Raw genomic sequence first — 13,493 nt, 5'->3', positions numbered from 1 at the left:
TACCTGCCCCCTTCTCCCTGACGTCAGCAGGAGGTGCGGCCAGGATAAAAATGCTACTCTCTTGATTTTCTCTGGATGGGACTGTTTGAGAAGGAATTCCGGAAGTCTCGGTACATTTAACAGGCTACATTTTCTCCGGCAGACCTTTGCGCCTAAAATTTAATGTTCTTCGGTTCAGTAACATTTTATCGATGTTAATGGTTTACGAAAATATGTTGTCGTTAGCGCAATATTCCTGAATGTGTCAAGCTGTCAACATCCACTGTGTAGTACATAACTACTGCTTGTGTCACATCCACTGTGTAGTACAGTATTACTGAATGTGTCACATCCACTCTGTGATAGTGCTACTGCTTGTGTCACATCCACTGTGTAGTACATAGCTACTGAATGTATCAGTCAGATTTATGAAGGGTAAAGGAACATACACAGGTAAAGGCACAAAGTGTGTTAGGAAAGGCAATGGAAGAGTACACAAATGCATAAAAAAAGAACTACATAAAATAAAAAGCATTTAAACTTAATTGCAGTTAAAAGTGTGTCAGCGCGAGGCAAAGGTGTTTAGCATAAAATCCGACTACCTTCAGAAGTTTGGTGGTTGGGAAACATCACCCACTCCAAAACACAAAACTCCAAAAACGAAAAACATAAAGACTGACAGCAATTGTTAGATGCTTTTTCTAAAACTGTTTTTTTTTTTTTAAACTCAGTGGCATAGGAAAATTCTCGGCTGTATCGAGGGGGTGGCTGCCCCTCATTGTCCCCCCCCCCCCACGGCCCCACCCACACACTGTATTTATCCAACATCAGCGCTTGAAAGTCCTTCATCACAGTGTAGGTCATGTGAGTATTCATCAGCTACTATGACAACATCATCGTCACCCTGTGTTGTCATTCAGCGGATGCAGGTAATCCGGGGAACTTGACGCCTCGCGCTGTCTCACCTTTATGTCTGGAATTGGTGTTCAGGGTCTCAGACTGAATCAATTTGTTACCTGGAAAAGCAGATAAATTATTGATCATTCTTGCCTGTGAGGTGTGTGAGAGAGAGAGAATTGAACATCTTTAAAGGAGTGTTCTGATAAGAAGAGGAGAGAGAATCCAGGCACTTGAGAGCAAGTGCCTGAGAAGGCTGGTCCGGATCTCACACAGACAACATAAAACCAATGACTTTGTACAACGCACGGTCGCCACACTCACAGGACACCAGGAACCTTGCAACAGTCAAGTGACGTAAGCTGGTGTGGTTGGGTCATGTGATCTACCTGTCGAAGATTGTCCTTCAAGCGCTGGACACCACGGAGTCAGAGGAAGAACTGTCCGAACGTCTGGACTAATTCTGTGTAGGACTTGCTCACTATCGTCCAAGATATTATCCCTTATCCTCATACGTCTATAGCGCACCCTTCACCCCAACACTGACATCCATATAGTATCTTTTACCCTTACCCTCACCTCCATAAAGTGTATTTATCTAACACTGACGTCTATATAGTATCTTTACCCCTACCCTCACCTCTATAACCTTTATCTAACACTGACGTCTATATAGTATCTTTACCCCTACCCTCACCTCTATAACCTTTATCTAACACTGACGTCTATATAGTATCTTTTACCTTTACCCTCACCTCTTTACAGTGTCTTTTATCTAACACTGACATCTTTTAAGTATTTTCTCCCTGACACTGATGTGTGTGACGCATCCCTCTCCCTAAATTCACGTCACTAAATACATGTTATAAAGTAATGCTGATTATCACATGCAACAAGACAAAGGCCAGAGATCAGATGCCCAAGGTCCTGACCTTTAGCGGTGTCGTAGCCTGATTGATGCATGTTGGGGATCTCCTCCCTAACTGTCAGCGGGAGACAGGAACGGGAGCCTTTTAGGGGCCAGGGCTCCGGTGCATAGGCGGTCTTAACTCGAGTTAAGACCGCAGTTAAGCCAAGCACGCTGTCTTAACCTAAGACGCCTGCTAAGCGCGGTGCATGGGCGGTCTCAACTCGCTAAGCAAGCGGTCTTAGTCTTAAAATTTAAGACTGGTCCCCCCCAGGCTTAACTCCTTGCTTAGCCGCCACACGCTGCTTACGCATGACCGTACGGCGGCTGTCGTAGTAACAGTGGCGCTTGATCGTGTTGTTTACTGAGTTGCCCTGCGTATACCATTGACAGATACAGATTTTTCACTACTTCAGCGATCCATCAAATCCATTTGAAATGTATGACGTCGATTTGTTTCATCGTTTTTGATTCCGTCGAGCGAACATAACAGTGGAAAATGATTTCGACCATCATTTTCAACGAAAAGACTCTATTCCGCCTTTGCTGCAGGTAAGACCATAGTCACCACCACTATATAAATATATAATTAATAACAGTGTAATTGGCAGCATTACGTTAAAAATATTTAATAATGTTAGAATGACATCAAAATATAATTACATAATAAAACAATGGCGTATAACTTAAGACGGTGTTGACGACAGTGGGTGATGTTTGTTGTTATTATTGCCGCTCTCAGGTAAACATGAGACCACAAAACCAATACATTTTTGGAAAGGATAAAACTTGAACTTTGCAATAAAAGTAATGAAAATTTTCTACTTTCACTCTGGCGACAGCAATAATCCAAGAAAATTCACAGTTTGCTATACTTGGCTCATATGAGCAGAGGCACAATTCTGGCCCATCCACTGTGCTCCAAGTATTGTTTTAGAGTATTATTAACCTTAACATTATTAAAAAATTGATGTCATTGTATTTAAGTAAAACAACACAGAATAAAGTAGCAGAGCACCCAGAATCTCCGATATAGTTTGATTTAATACATCATTTTGACAGGCAGTTCCTTGCAGTATGTCTCAAGTTGTAAGCATGTGGCTCAAGAGGTAAATAATCATAATAGGTTAATGTTCACATCGTCCTTTTTAACTAAAAATGGACAGTTTCGTTGAGATGTGAGTACTAAAATATATAAATCATTGAGGTCAATAATGTTTCCTGTCTTTTGCAGGTGATGGTGGCATTACAATTTTATGCAACAAGGCATAATGAAAGTTGTAGTGGCTGACACTTTTGGCATTGACATGGGATGAATATGGGAGACAGTGGCTACCCGCTGACTGATTGGCTTAGTATCCCCTTTTTTTAAAATGCAGACACTAGAGTCAAGGAAAAGTTCAACTGTGCCCACAGCTCAACAAGTGACACCATTGAGAGAACCAAATTAATGATGTTCTCAAAAATTGGTTCCATTTTCTTCAGGAACAACTATGATAAATACTGTCTTTGCTTTGTCAGGTTTCAAATGCACAAGTTTTGCTTGTGGGCTGGTTAGTATGTGTCTTTACTCCATGTTGTAATATATTGCACCCTTTTGTTTGCATCATGGTTTAGAAATACATAAACTCCTCCCCTTTAATATCCAATGCTCCAGAATATATTGTGTGACATCAGATACATCCCTGCCAAAGCAGCAAAAATCATCAGGTGTTCCATAGTGCTGTCAGAATTTCTAACTGAATGGTCACAGCATTTATTATTCAATTTGACTTTGGCTGAATAGCAGCATCCGCCTCAACCAGTTGGTCAACACGTTGAGCAGCCGGCATTACCAATTCATTTTCCATCTGTTTTTCCATGTAGTATTTGTTATCTCAGCCTGCGCCAGATTTATTTTGATTTCCATCAATTGCGATTCTTTTTTAACATGATCAAGTTCACTGTCCAGGAGATACAAAGTTTTTCTTTCTTTAATCTTTGTTGTGGATTCTTTTGCATCATCAGGTATTTTGTTTTCTTCAGATGACTCAGTTGACGGATGGAATACTGGCTGCTTGGTGTGTTTTATCTGACAGTCAAAAAGATTTTTTTCAGAAATGTGCAACTGTCTATGCATAAGCCACTTTGACAGCTTTGAATATTGCTCTCTGGCTCTCAGTGGTGTTGATGCTGCATGAAAGAAATATTTTTTAGAAATTGATTCATGACAATTTGACAAAGGGAGCACTGAGTACTTACCATTGCATTAGCCATTAGGTTATGTAAAGGTATTGCTTGAATTACTCTTCTGTGTAAGGTTTCTATATAAATAGATTATTATCTTGCTTGTTATTCTTTGTGATGCCAAGTAACTATAAAAAGCAGTAATGTTGATATTTACTACATGCTGCTGGTGGGATTGTGAAGGACACGTTTTTCTCTTTAGAGTTAATATTTAGCACTTTTCACTGGACCCAGGTATAGCTATTTCAGAACTTGATAACATGCAATTAGTAAAGAATGTAGACACTGCACATCCATGTCACTCAGAAGCTGATCAGTGTCTACTGGAATCTAAAATGTAGAACACTGGTACTGTAACATGTATTAGACTTGTAGTTAAAACTGGTTAAATGTCCAAATTGACTGTGGATGTAAAGACAAACCTGCTGTGTACATCTCCCAAATTATGTCATAGTCTGTGTTTGGCACTTGAATTAAACAATTTATAATTTTAAGCTTTGGAAGTAAAGTACAAAAACATTGGTGCTTTTCCTTAATATTTTATGTTTTGTTCAAACTTACCAACAGGAATATCTATGTGATATAAAGTACATTTTTAAAATTTCCCATTTGAAAACATCGTCTGAAATGTTCAATTCCTTCTTGCTTGTTATGCAAGAAAATAATACATATGCATATACTTCTAACAAAAGCATTTCCATTATTGAATTAGAAGATGGAACTGGGGTGTTCTACATAAGTACATATATTGCACCTCCTACATATGTCAATATTATTTTATTACTCTCCCCTATCATAAAAGACTTCTTGAGGAACCAGTGTAAATGATTCACCACCTGTCACAAAATCTAAATGAGAAATGTACCTAGTCATTTTAAATAAATGTATTTCGGATGGAAATATTTATTTTCTAAACCGGCTGTTGTGTGCTGACTATAGGCTTTGCATTTGCATTCTCTCGGTATCTAGAGCTTTTTCTGCGGATGACACAGACGTGTAAAAAATAAGTCTACACAGGTAAACAAAATGACTAAGCTTCGATGTTTATGCCGTCCATCAGTTGTCTGCAATCATCTAAAATATTTATCACTTTCTCTGTTTATCACTGGTGTTTCTGGTGGTTGCCCCCGCCCGTTGGTGGATGTTTTTGACGACTGCGAGATGAAATTGTGGAAGATTTTAAATTGTTTCATTTCTTTCTTATTTCATCTTTTTCTTTTTCTGGTAAAGCCTCTTCTTCTCGCTGGTAACCTCCTCGATTAAGACTAATTTTTCGCTGTCGCACATCCCTACTTCGTTTCAACCATGGTATGCAGACGAATTTCGCGGCTCGGCACCATCGCTGTGGCGCAGTTTTCATTGGTGGAATATACGGTTGGCAAGGCCGCTCCCCGGACGAATTTATTTATATCGCCGACCTCGACCGCCGCGCTGACCTGACCCGTTTCTCAGCTAAGCAAGGGGCTGAGATCGCTCATGCAACAGGCTTGAGACCGCTAACTTAGCCAAGACGAAAAGCGAGTTAAGCAAGGCATCTTAAGACGAAAAGTTAAGACCGCCTATGCACCGGAGCCCGGGTGCATGGACTATGTCTCTCCCTATGACGTCTCAAACTTGAATCAAGTTCCTGAAGTTCGTCTCCATGCACTCGATCCAAGAATTTAATTACTTAAACATTTTGTTTGTGAAACTCCTATCCTTAGCTTAGTGTAAAGTTTTGCCAAGATATTTTAAATTAAATATTAATTTCTTGACATTTTACAGGCCTAACGGATGAAGCCGGACAATGGAAGTCCAACGACCCGGACCTCAAAATCCACGACTTCAGCAATCACTTACATCAATCACTTACATCAATGATGGCCCCACCGAATAAATGCTGTGACCACAAAGTCTGAGGCCATCGAGTACAAGCGATGACCTCCTAGTAGCCGATAGACCTTTCTTACTTTGCCTGTCGTTTCACGCTTTGTGCCGAGCGGCCGGCTTCATGCATTAGGCCCCAGACGAGTCTCGGAAGCCGAGAGCAACTTGCCGCAAGCTTACGTGTCACGCTGAGATTGATGACAAGCGACGTCGTAGCTAAGCGGCCGTTGTTGTGGACGTTGGTGGCGGTGCAGCTGACAACAGTTTTACCGTCTGCGGCAGGGTGTGGCACGAAGACACACTGGCCAGGGGCAGCACTCTCCTCACACGTCACGCCTGACCACGTGATCTCAGGGGCCGGGTTGACGTCGTCCACTTTACACGTCAGCGCCATCTTTCTGGAGCCGTCGGCAAAAACCTCCCTGGGACCTTCAATGGCCATCTTACTTCTCTCAGGGCCGTCTGCAGTCACAACATCGTCAACCAGCAAATAAAATCTCTTTTTATCCACCATTTCAATTGTCAATTATCCACCATACCCTTTAGAGTTTAGACGGTTAATATGTCTGCATTGCTTCTTTGTTTATTTAGGAGACGGGAAGATAAATAAATAAAATACATTTTTCTGAAATACGTTTAGTGTTTGTTGTGTACTACTGTCTAATATCTAACAGATCACTTTTGTGGTAACATTAGACTAAACTATCCAAATGAGAGAACAAAGCAGCAAGTTGTTCAGAAAGGGAAGGTGTACTGACTGCTAGTATCGTCGCCGCTTCTTACTTTTTGAGCCGCAGGAATATGACCATCTTGAAAGGAATTTTACCATGTAGACACAAATTTTACCGCGTTGACAAAAATAAATTTTAATCCCTCATCAAACCCCGCCTAACTAAGGTGAGATATAGAAGTACAAAGTGGGTTGTATGCTTCAAGGTTGTACATGTGTCCACTATATAGTAGTGGTCACTATAGTAAGTGCAGAGTAATAATAAGCCCTGCTAAAGTTTACAAGAGGACCAGGGTTAGGGTCAGAGGTCAAGTAAATAGAGACTACGTTAGAGGAAGCAGGAGTGAGTAGAGGCTCACAGGCCACGCGTAGAGTGTGGGTGAGCTGATGTAGTGGAGGGTAGTTGTGGTTGGGCCAGACGACATAACACGTGCCCAGCACAGTGCTGTCCTCCTCTCTTGTAACCCTCAGCTTCGTCAGGGTGCTTTCAGCCCTATCTGTATCCCAAGTGGTCAGAGCGGGTGGATACCCCGGGTGGCGAACACTACACTCACACCTGACGTTTTCGCCTTCCGCCACATATCTTGGGCACGTGGTATACACGTCACTGGGGCGACCTGAGTACAGACACACGTCACACTTACACGGATCACACGTACATTGATAACAATCACACACGTGTTACACTTGTACGGATCACACAATGGTAACAATCACATACTAACACTTAAATTGATCACACACCCCTAACACACACATAGATCACACTAACATGGATCCGACAACAGTACCAATCACACACACAGGCAATTCTTAGACATTCACACACACAGTAGCAAAATTCACACATATTTATCACATACGTTGGTTCTTGCTGTGCGATAGAAATTCCAGTCTACGGTTTACATTTTACATGTATATATTTTCCAACAGAAAAATCAGCTAACTCAAAGTTCACTCTTTTTTTTTTTTTTTTTCTTTTGCTAGATAACAGTCTCATCTCATCTATAGTCCTTACTGGCACAGAGAGAGAGAGGACCTGCCGTCATACCGATGGAGATGCTGTTGATTTCATACTGAAGGCCGATGGTCAACTGAACTGTGAAGCTGTAGACGCCATCTTTGTGTGACATCAGGACGGAGGAGAAAAAACAGATTTTTGCGAACACAGCCCCAGTGGAGACATCTACCAGCAAGGCTGAACCCTCTTCTTCCCTCTGAGGGCAACAAAGGTCAAAGTTCACAAAATACTGGAAAAACAGTAGACCTAAATACACCAGTAATACTAGTAACCTCCGACTTACTGCTTCTAAGTGCCCCAATCTATATTGTTCTCAATTTTTTAAATATATTGTTCTCAACTTTTATTGCATTGTTCTAAACTTTATTTTCATTAAATGCAAACATTTTGACAGTTTTCGTGCCATTGACTAACTACGGTATGTACAAAATGCCAGACAGATGCCAGTAACCTAACTAGTGAGTCAGCAGTTGTTGTAAGTTTTCTTTGAGCAGTGGCAGCAGCCATACATTCTAAAATCAGACCTTGTTTACTCTTAAGATCAGTTTTTGTTGTGTGCCCGGTGTGTTACCTGACTGGAGACCCAGGTGCAGGTGGTGGCGTCGGCCACCTGCTTGCGGCCCGTGAAGTTGCAGACACCTGACAGCAACCAGTCGCTGGTGACCAGTTCCAGCACACACGGACCTACATGTCAGGCATCATGTGTGGTCAGCTTCTCGCAAACAAAGACATTAGGTCAGGTCTGCAGAAACCCGAAGCTAAAGAACAGCCGTAGACACGAGCAAGTAGACAGACAGGTGAGCAAGTAGATAGGCAGGCGAGCAAGTAGATAGGCAGGCGAGCAAGTAGACAGGTGAGTACTAGGCAGGAGAGGAGCAAGTGGAGGAGGGCTCTGGTGCCTGAAACGAAGCAGCCTACACTATTATGTTTTGAACATGTCAGGTATGTGTATAGCAGGTAGAATGATGTCGTTTATTGCAGCTCAGCTCACGAGATGTTGGCTTACAGAAAGCTTTCCCGTGAGGCCCTTTGCTACCGGGATGTAGGTTTAATTTTGTAAGATGTCTTTCTCCAAAACTTCTATTTTACTGTAACTTATATGTGATACGCTTTCTTTATTTATATCAGAAAATTATCGCAAGGTCAAAACTAAATTCTTATATGTTTTACTAATAAACTGTTTAGCGGTTAAGAGAGAGAAACGAATTTCTGTCAAAATGAGCTTGCTGGGGTTGACTGTTCAACAAAGCTTCATGTTTGTTTAGAAAGATCGCTGTCACGAGAATCTGGCTTCAATTTTATCTACACAGCATTTGCTTTAACATGAAAACCCTCACCTGGTTTCAGGCTGAACTTGCATTGTCTTACGTCACTTCCGTTCGAGCCATTAAGACGGCATTCGTAGAGTCCGACATGTTTGCCAGACACGTGACGTATCCTAACGGAAAAATTGGACGTGGCTGTCTGCACATATTCATAGCCAGGCTCCAGGCTGCAGTACATCTCGCCCTCCAGCCAGTGGCAGTCAACAACTTTGTCTGCAAGAGTAACGGTCAGGTTACACAACTTCCAACGGCCTGATCCTTTGATTGCACGCCCTCCATGACTGACGTGGCTGTAACACATACCTTCACTGACTGCAACACTATGACATTGGCCTTATAAACTGGCATAACTTATAACACGCATGGTTCATAAAGAATTCCTATAGGCCCATCCTTTCTTATCATCTGTTACAGTTCACTTTCCATACAAAAAAAACTCTCTGTAACCATGACAACGTGCTCGCTGATTCGGGGAACAAGTCTAGCACACGCGTTCACATATGGCGAGCTCTGTCAACTCTGTCGTCTGTTCACTAGTCAAGTACAAGTCCAGGTTCGGTGACATCCGTTTGTCACGTGCTTAAAGTTAATTTGCTAAGGTGGAGAGGCAAGATTTGTTTTCAACAAGAAGTTCAAGGAAATTTGTCTTCGTATGTTGATAACTAACAGTCATGGCTGGTTGTATTCCCCGCGGTGTTGGTGAGACCACTCTCAGCGCTGGGTCACGTGACACGCCAGCTGTCAATCGATCAGTCCCTCGATTGGTACCGGTCATCGGAATAGATGCAGCAGTTGACAGGGCCCACCATACGCCTGTTTCGGGCAATAGTCAACAGGTCCTGCACAGGACAACCGGTCCACTCCAAGTTCGAAGCTAGATCTTTCTCTGGCCACCGCGGTGTCGACTACATTCCAAGGTACGCATAGATAGTCTTCGACAAGGTTTAGCTCCGGGTCACATGAGCAGCCCCTCTCCCACCCAGGGCCGTGCTTAGGGGCAGGCGGACGAGGCATCTGCCTAGGGCCCCGCGCTTCAAGGGGCCCCGGGCTTTTGATTGATATGGTAACTAGGCATATGGAAGTGTAGTCAGCCGTATCACATTCTCGCTGGACGAGCTTGGAGACAGAAGGCTGCTGGACACCGAGGATTTATCGCGCATGAACGTTCGTGCATTGAGCTATAGCTGGATTTATGTGAGGGCCCCGCACATGCCCTTTGCCTCGGGCCCCGCGGGGGCTAAGAACGGGCCTGCTCCCACCCATCCCCCTCCGGAAGTTGTTCTCAAATGAGTGGATTTTCCTCTCCGTATCGGAAATTAGAGTCCAAGCTAATATCCGTAAAGTGGGATCGGTATTAGGAGGTACTTGTACAGGGTTTACTTTGTAGTAAACCTGATGTGAAAGCCGTGCCAGACCCTGTCCAGCCTGTCCAGCATAGCCACTGCTGCTGTTGATGTGATGCGATGTGGATGTCATGATGTCGTGGATATGTTGTTTGGAGAGCATGGCCTCTCGGTACTTTGATCTCTGCTTTGCCGTTGTCATTGGCCCTGACTTGTATCTGAACATGTGGGTGAATATAGAAGCAAGACACTTCGTCAGACACCAATGTTTCAATCGTGGCTGATTTTGTTCTCGAAAGACAGAAGGTCACGTCAAAGCACCCTAACATTTGCTCTACTCAAAAGAAATTGTTAGTTGTTAAAGGTCGTGTGGACGCAGGAGCAGTGAACTAAGTGGTTCACCGTGTCTCGGGGACGACACATATCGAGAGAACCCCTGCCCTCAGCTTACTGTTACCTCCCCTGATCTAAGAGAAAGCCCGCAACTTCTGCTTCCTCTTACTTCCCCTGATCAGTGAGCTGGGTGCGCGTCATTTTCAGGGTCGGATGAGCCACTTACCACCAGGTTCTCGTGACTATAGTTAAGACGAGATCTCACGTTAGAGAAAGTGTACCGAGTAAGGATTTCCTGTTGTTGCCACGCAAACACACGTGCACGCACACTGCTACCGGAAGCAAATTATGACAAGGAACAGAATGTTTCGCTTTCGGAATCACATGTTATTTAGTTGGTTTGATTTTTTTTTCTTTTTTGTGTAAATAAAACAATTATTTCTTAGGTGGGAACCAAACTTTTTCCTGTGATTATAGTACTGTCAAAATCAGACAAATTACGATACTACTGCTAGTAGACAGTCAATCCTTCTTCAATCTCGTTTCAACACTATTTGAAGTATTCTGCATGACTAAACATTTACAGTTACTTATTAGGTAGCCATCGATCATTAAATGGGGACATTCTCCAGCTGTATTATATTAATATTTACGAAATTGTATTTTCATGCAAGGAGTTCAAAACTTTCTGTCGTCACGAGGTTTTATAAACACAGTTCTCAAAGAGAGATCTCTACACAGTTCAGTCTACATCTTCCTGTAATACTTGATGAGATGAACCACTTTCCAAGGGCTCATCAACTTGTGTACTGCCGGTCATCATTTCCGGTCTGCACGACCTTATTTTCTCGGTCTCATCTGCGAGGGAGTCTGTCGTTTCAACTTTTACGAATTATCTTCGTCGGGCAACAAACTGAGAGAAAGGACTACTTCCGGTCCAATATTAATTACCCTCTTCCGAAACCCGGTTCAAAATTGCCTCTGGGTTATTATCTCCCCTTTAGCAAGTGCAGGGGCGGTCGCCCCTCGTTAATTCATGTTGCTGACCAGACAGTCTGACCGACATCATGGATACAGTCGTGGGATTAGTCTGTTCTTCATTGTCATGGGTACAGTAATGTTACCAGAAATTCTAAACTTCATCATGGGCACAGGCAAATATGTCCAGAAAAATGCAATTCTCTAGACCATTTGAGAGAGAGAGATTGTAGACGGTTTGCCATTCATGAGCATCTCTGCTTTTCTGGTTTCCCAAATCAGCAAATGTGTTTTCAAATCAGCAAACCAGAAAGCTGAGCTCTTCAAAACTCCTCTACATACACCATTTACAGATTTTTCTGCCAAATAACTTTTTCAACTCATGGATATATTCAGGCATCCTCTCTTATATGAAAGTATGAATGGATATTAAATACATTTTATAATGTTCAGCAATACCTTGTTGCTGGTTGGGAACGTGATGAAATACGGCAAAGTCTTTTTTAGTGAGACGGAGATCTTCAGGAAAGAAACAAATCAGCCTGGTGTCCATCATCTTCTGAGCTGACTGGATCCAACAGAATGTCTCACCTGAAATATAAGCAGTTGGATTGTACAGAATGTCTCACCTGTAATATATATATGTGTGGATGGCTGACTTGCTTCCACAGCTCTTTATGTCTGTGCTTGTATGAAGTTCAGGGGGTGGACGGGTTATCGCGACAGTGGGGGAGAAAAAAAGTGTTCATAATAGTACTCACGGGGAGTGGAGATGGGAACCAAGAGACTGGATGACAGAATCATGATGGGTGGTTTATATCACAAATCATGTGACCATTACAAGAACTGTGCCCTAAATCCTGGCGCCCAAGCTACAGATTCTACACCAGGCAGAACAGAACAGCACCAGGACCCACGAGAGTGAAAGAAGTGTGGCTAAATAAAATTAGTCTGTTCATCGGAAGATTAATGATTTTTTTAAAGGGTAAAGGTCATCCCCTAACCTTTTCATGTCGTTGGGGGTTGAGGTGTTAGAAACCTCACTTTTCTCAGGGCCAGCTTTACGTGAGGTCTATGCCCAAGTAGCCCAACTCCTCTCCGTCGATCACTGCCTTACCTTGCTCAAATTTCTAAAGAGTCAGGTATCCAGCTAGTCCGACTGGGAGGAAGTTTGCTGCGTGCAGACCATTAGTTGCTAATATCAGACAGAAGCTGTTTCATTGATATATAGTTCTAATTTCTCAATCGATTGATTAACATACTAACTCAATATCATAGACTAACTGTTGACATACTTGATATACCAGAAAATGTCTCAGCTTGCTTGATGGACATAGCGTCATAGATTGTTGACATACTCTGAATAAGGCTAAAATAATCACATTCTATTAGACAAATTTGTAAATATTGAAATACCCTGCATCAGCCAGACCTTGGCCAGAACCCACAGACAGACGAACACACCATTTCTTGCAGCACTTGAAAGCTCCATTGGACCATAAACAGCAAAAACATTTGCACTACGCTTTGGCCTTCCCACTGCTCATGTGATACCAGCTACAAAGGAACAGGAAGTACCGTCTGCCTTAGGTCTCCCGAGTTGATGTTACCAGCTGCCAGCACAGAAATGTACATGGGTAGACTGAAACTGGGGCCATGTAATTCACACAGCTAAGCTCAAAGTATCATGGGTATTTCACAACTGTTACATGCAGGCTGATACCACGTTTTAATAGTGTAAATCTATGTATTTGTAAAACAATTTGCATGTTGGAAGTTGACAAATTGTTTGGGCATGAAATATAATGTGCAGGTTATCTAGTATTACTAAAGATTTGTCAAGCTACAATGAAACATTTGATTTTCACTGCCTTGTAAAATGCTGTGA

General features: G+C 42.5%; 1 protein-coding gene across 4 annotated transcripts; it reads right to left on the bottom strand.

Annotated features, from left to right (window-relative positions):
• Positions 1–660: 660 nt before the first annotated feature.
• Positions 661–13,239, bottom strand: LOC112562059. 4 transcript variants are annotated; one of them, XM_025235048.1, is made up of 9 exons: positions 13,022–13,143; positions 12,610–12,779; positions 12,065–12,196; positions 8,964–9,164; positions 8,198–8,310; positions 7,624–7,822; positions 6,965–7,222; positions 6,056–6,337; positions 3,369–3,955 (listed from the first exon to the last, which is right to left on the bottom strand). In XM_025235048.1, the coding sequence occupies exons 3-9, from the start codon at positions 12,159–12,161 to the stop codon at positions 3,615–3,617; spliced, it is 1,491 nt and encodes a 496-aa protein (XP_025090833.1). In that variant the 5' UTR covers positions 12,162–12,196; positions 12,610–12,779; positions 13,022–13,143; the 3' UTR covers positions 3,369–3,614. The 4 variants fall into 4 exon arrangements, with proteins under 4 accessions (XP_025090834.1, XP_025090833.1, XP_025090831.1 ...); XM_025235049.1 differs by lacking the exons at positions 3,369–3,955; positions 12,610–12,779 and adding an exon at positions 661–995 and having other exon boundaries at positions 13,022–13,239; XM_025235046.1 differs by lacking the exon at positions 12,610–12,779 and having other exon boundaries at positions 13,022–13,239.
• Positions 13,240–13,493: the final 254 nt, after the last annotated feature.

This window comes from Pomacea canaliculata, linkage group LG4 (assembly GCF_003073045.1).
Source record: "Pomacea canaliculata isolate SZHN2017 linkage group LG4, ASM307304v1, whole genome shotgun sequence".
Lineage (NCBI taxonomy): Eukaryota > Metazoa > Mollusca > Gastropoda > Architaenioglossa > Ampullariidae > Pomacea > Pomacea canaliculata.
The sequence above is the reverse complement of the archived record's forward strand: the minus strand, read 5'-3'. Positions and strand labels throughout refer to the sequence as shown.

Excerpts from the sequence above, each read along its gene's own strand:
- LOC112562059 (XM_025235046.1), bottom strand. The coding sequence starts at position 13,097 with ATGGAGCTTTCAAGTGCTGCAAGAAATGGTGTGTTCGTCTGTCTGTGG. Across the intron at positions 12,197-13,021 it reads CAAGGTCTGGCTGATGCAGG|GTGAGACATTCTGTTGGATC; the intron begins GTATTTCAATAT and ends CTTATATTTCAG. Across the intron at positions 3,956-6,055 it reads CATCAATCTCAGCGTGACAC|CATCAACACCACTGAGAGCC; the intron begins GTAAGCTTGCGG and ends TCTTTCATGCAG.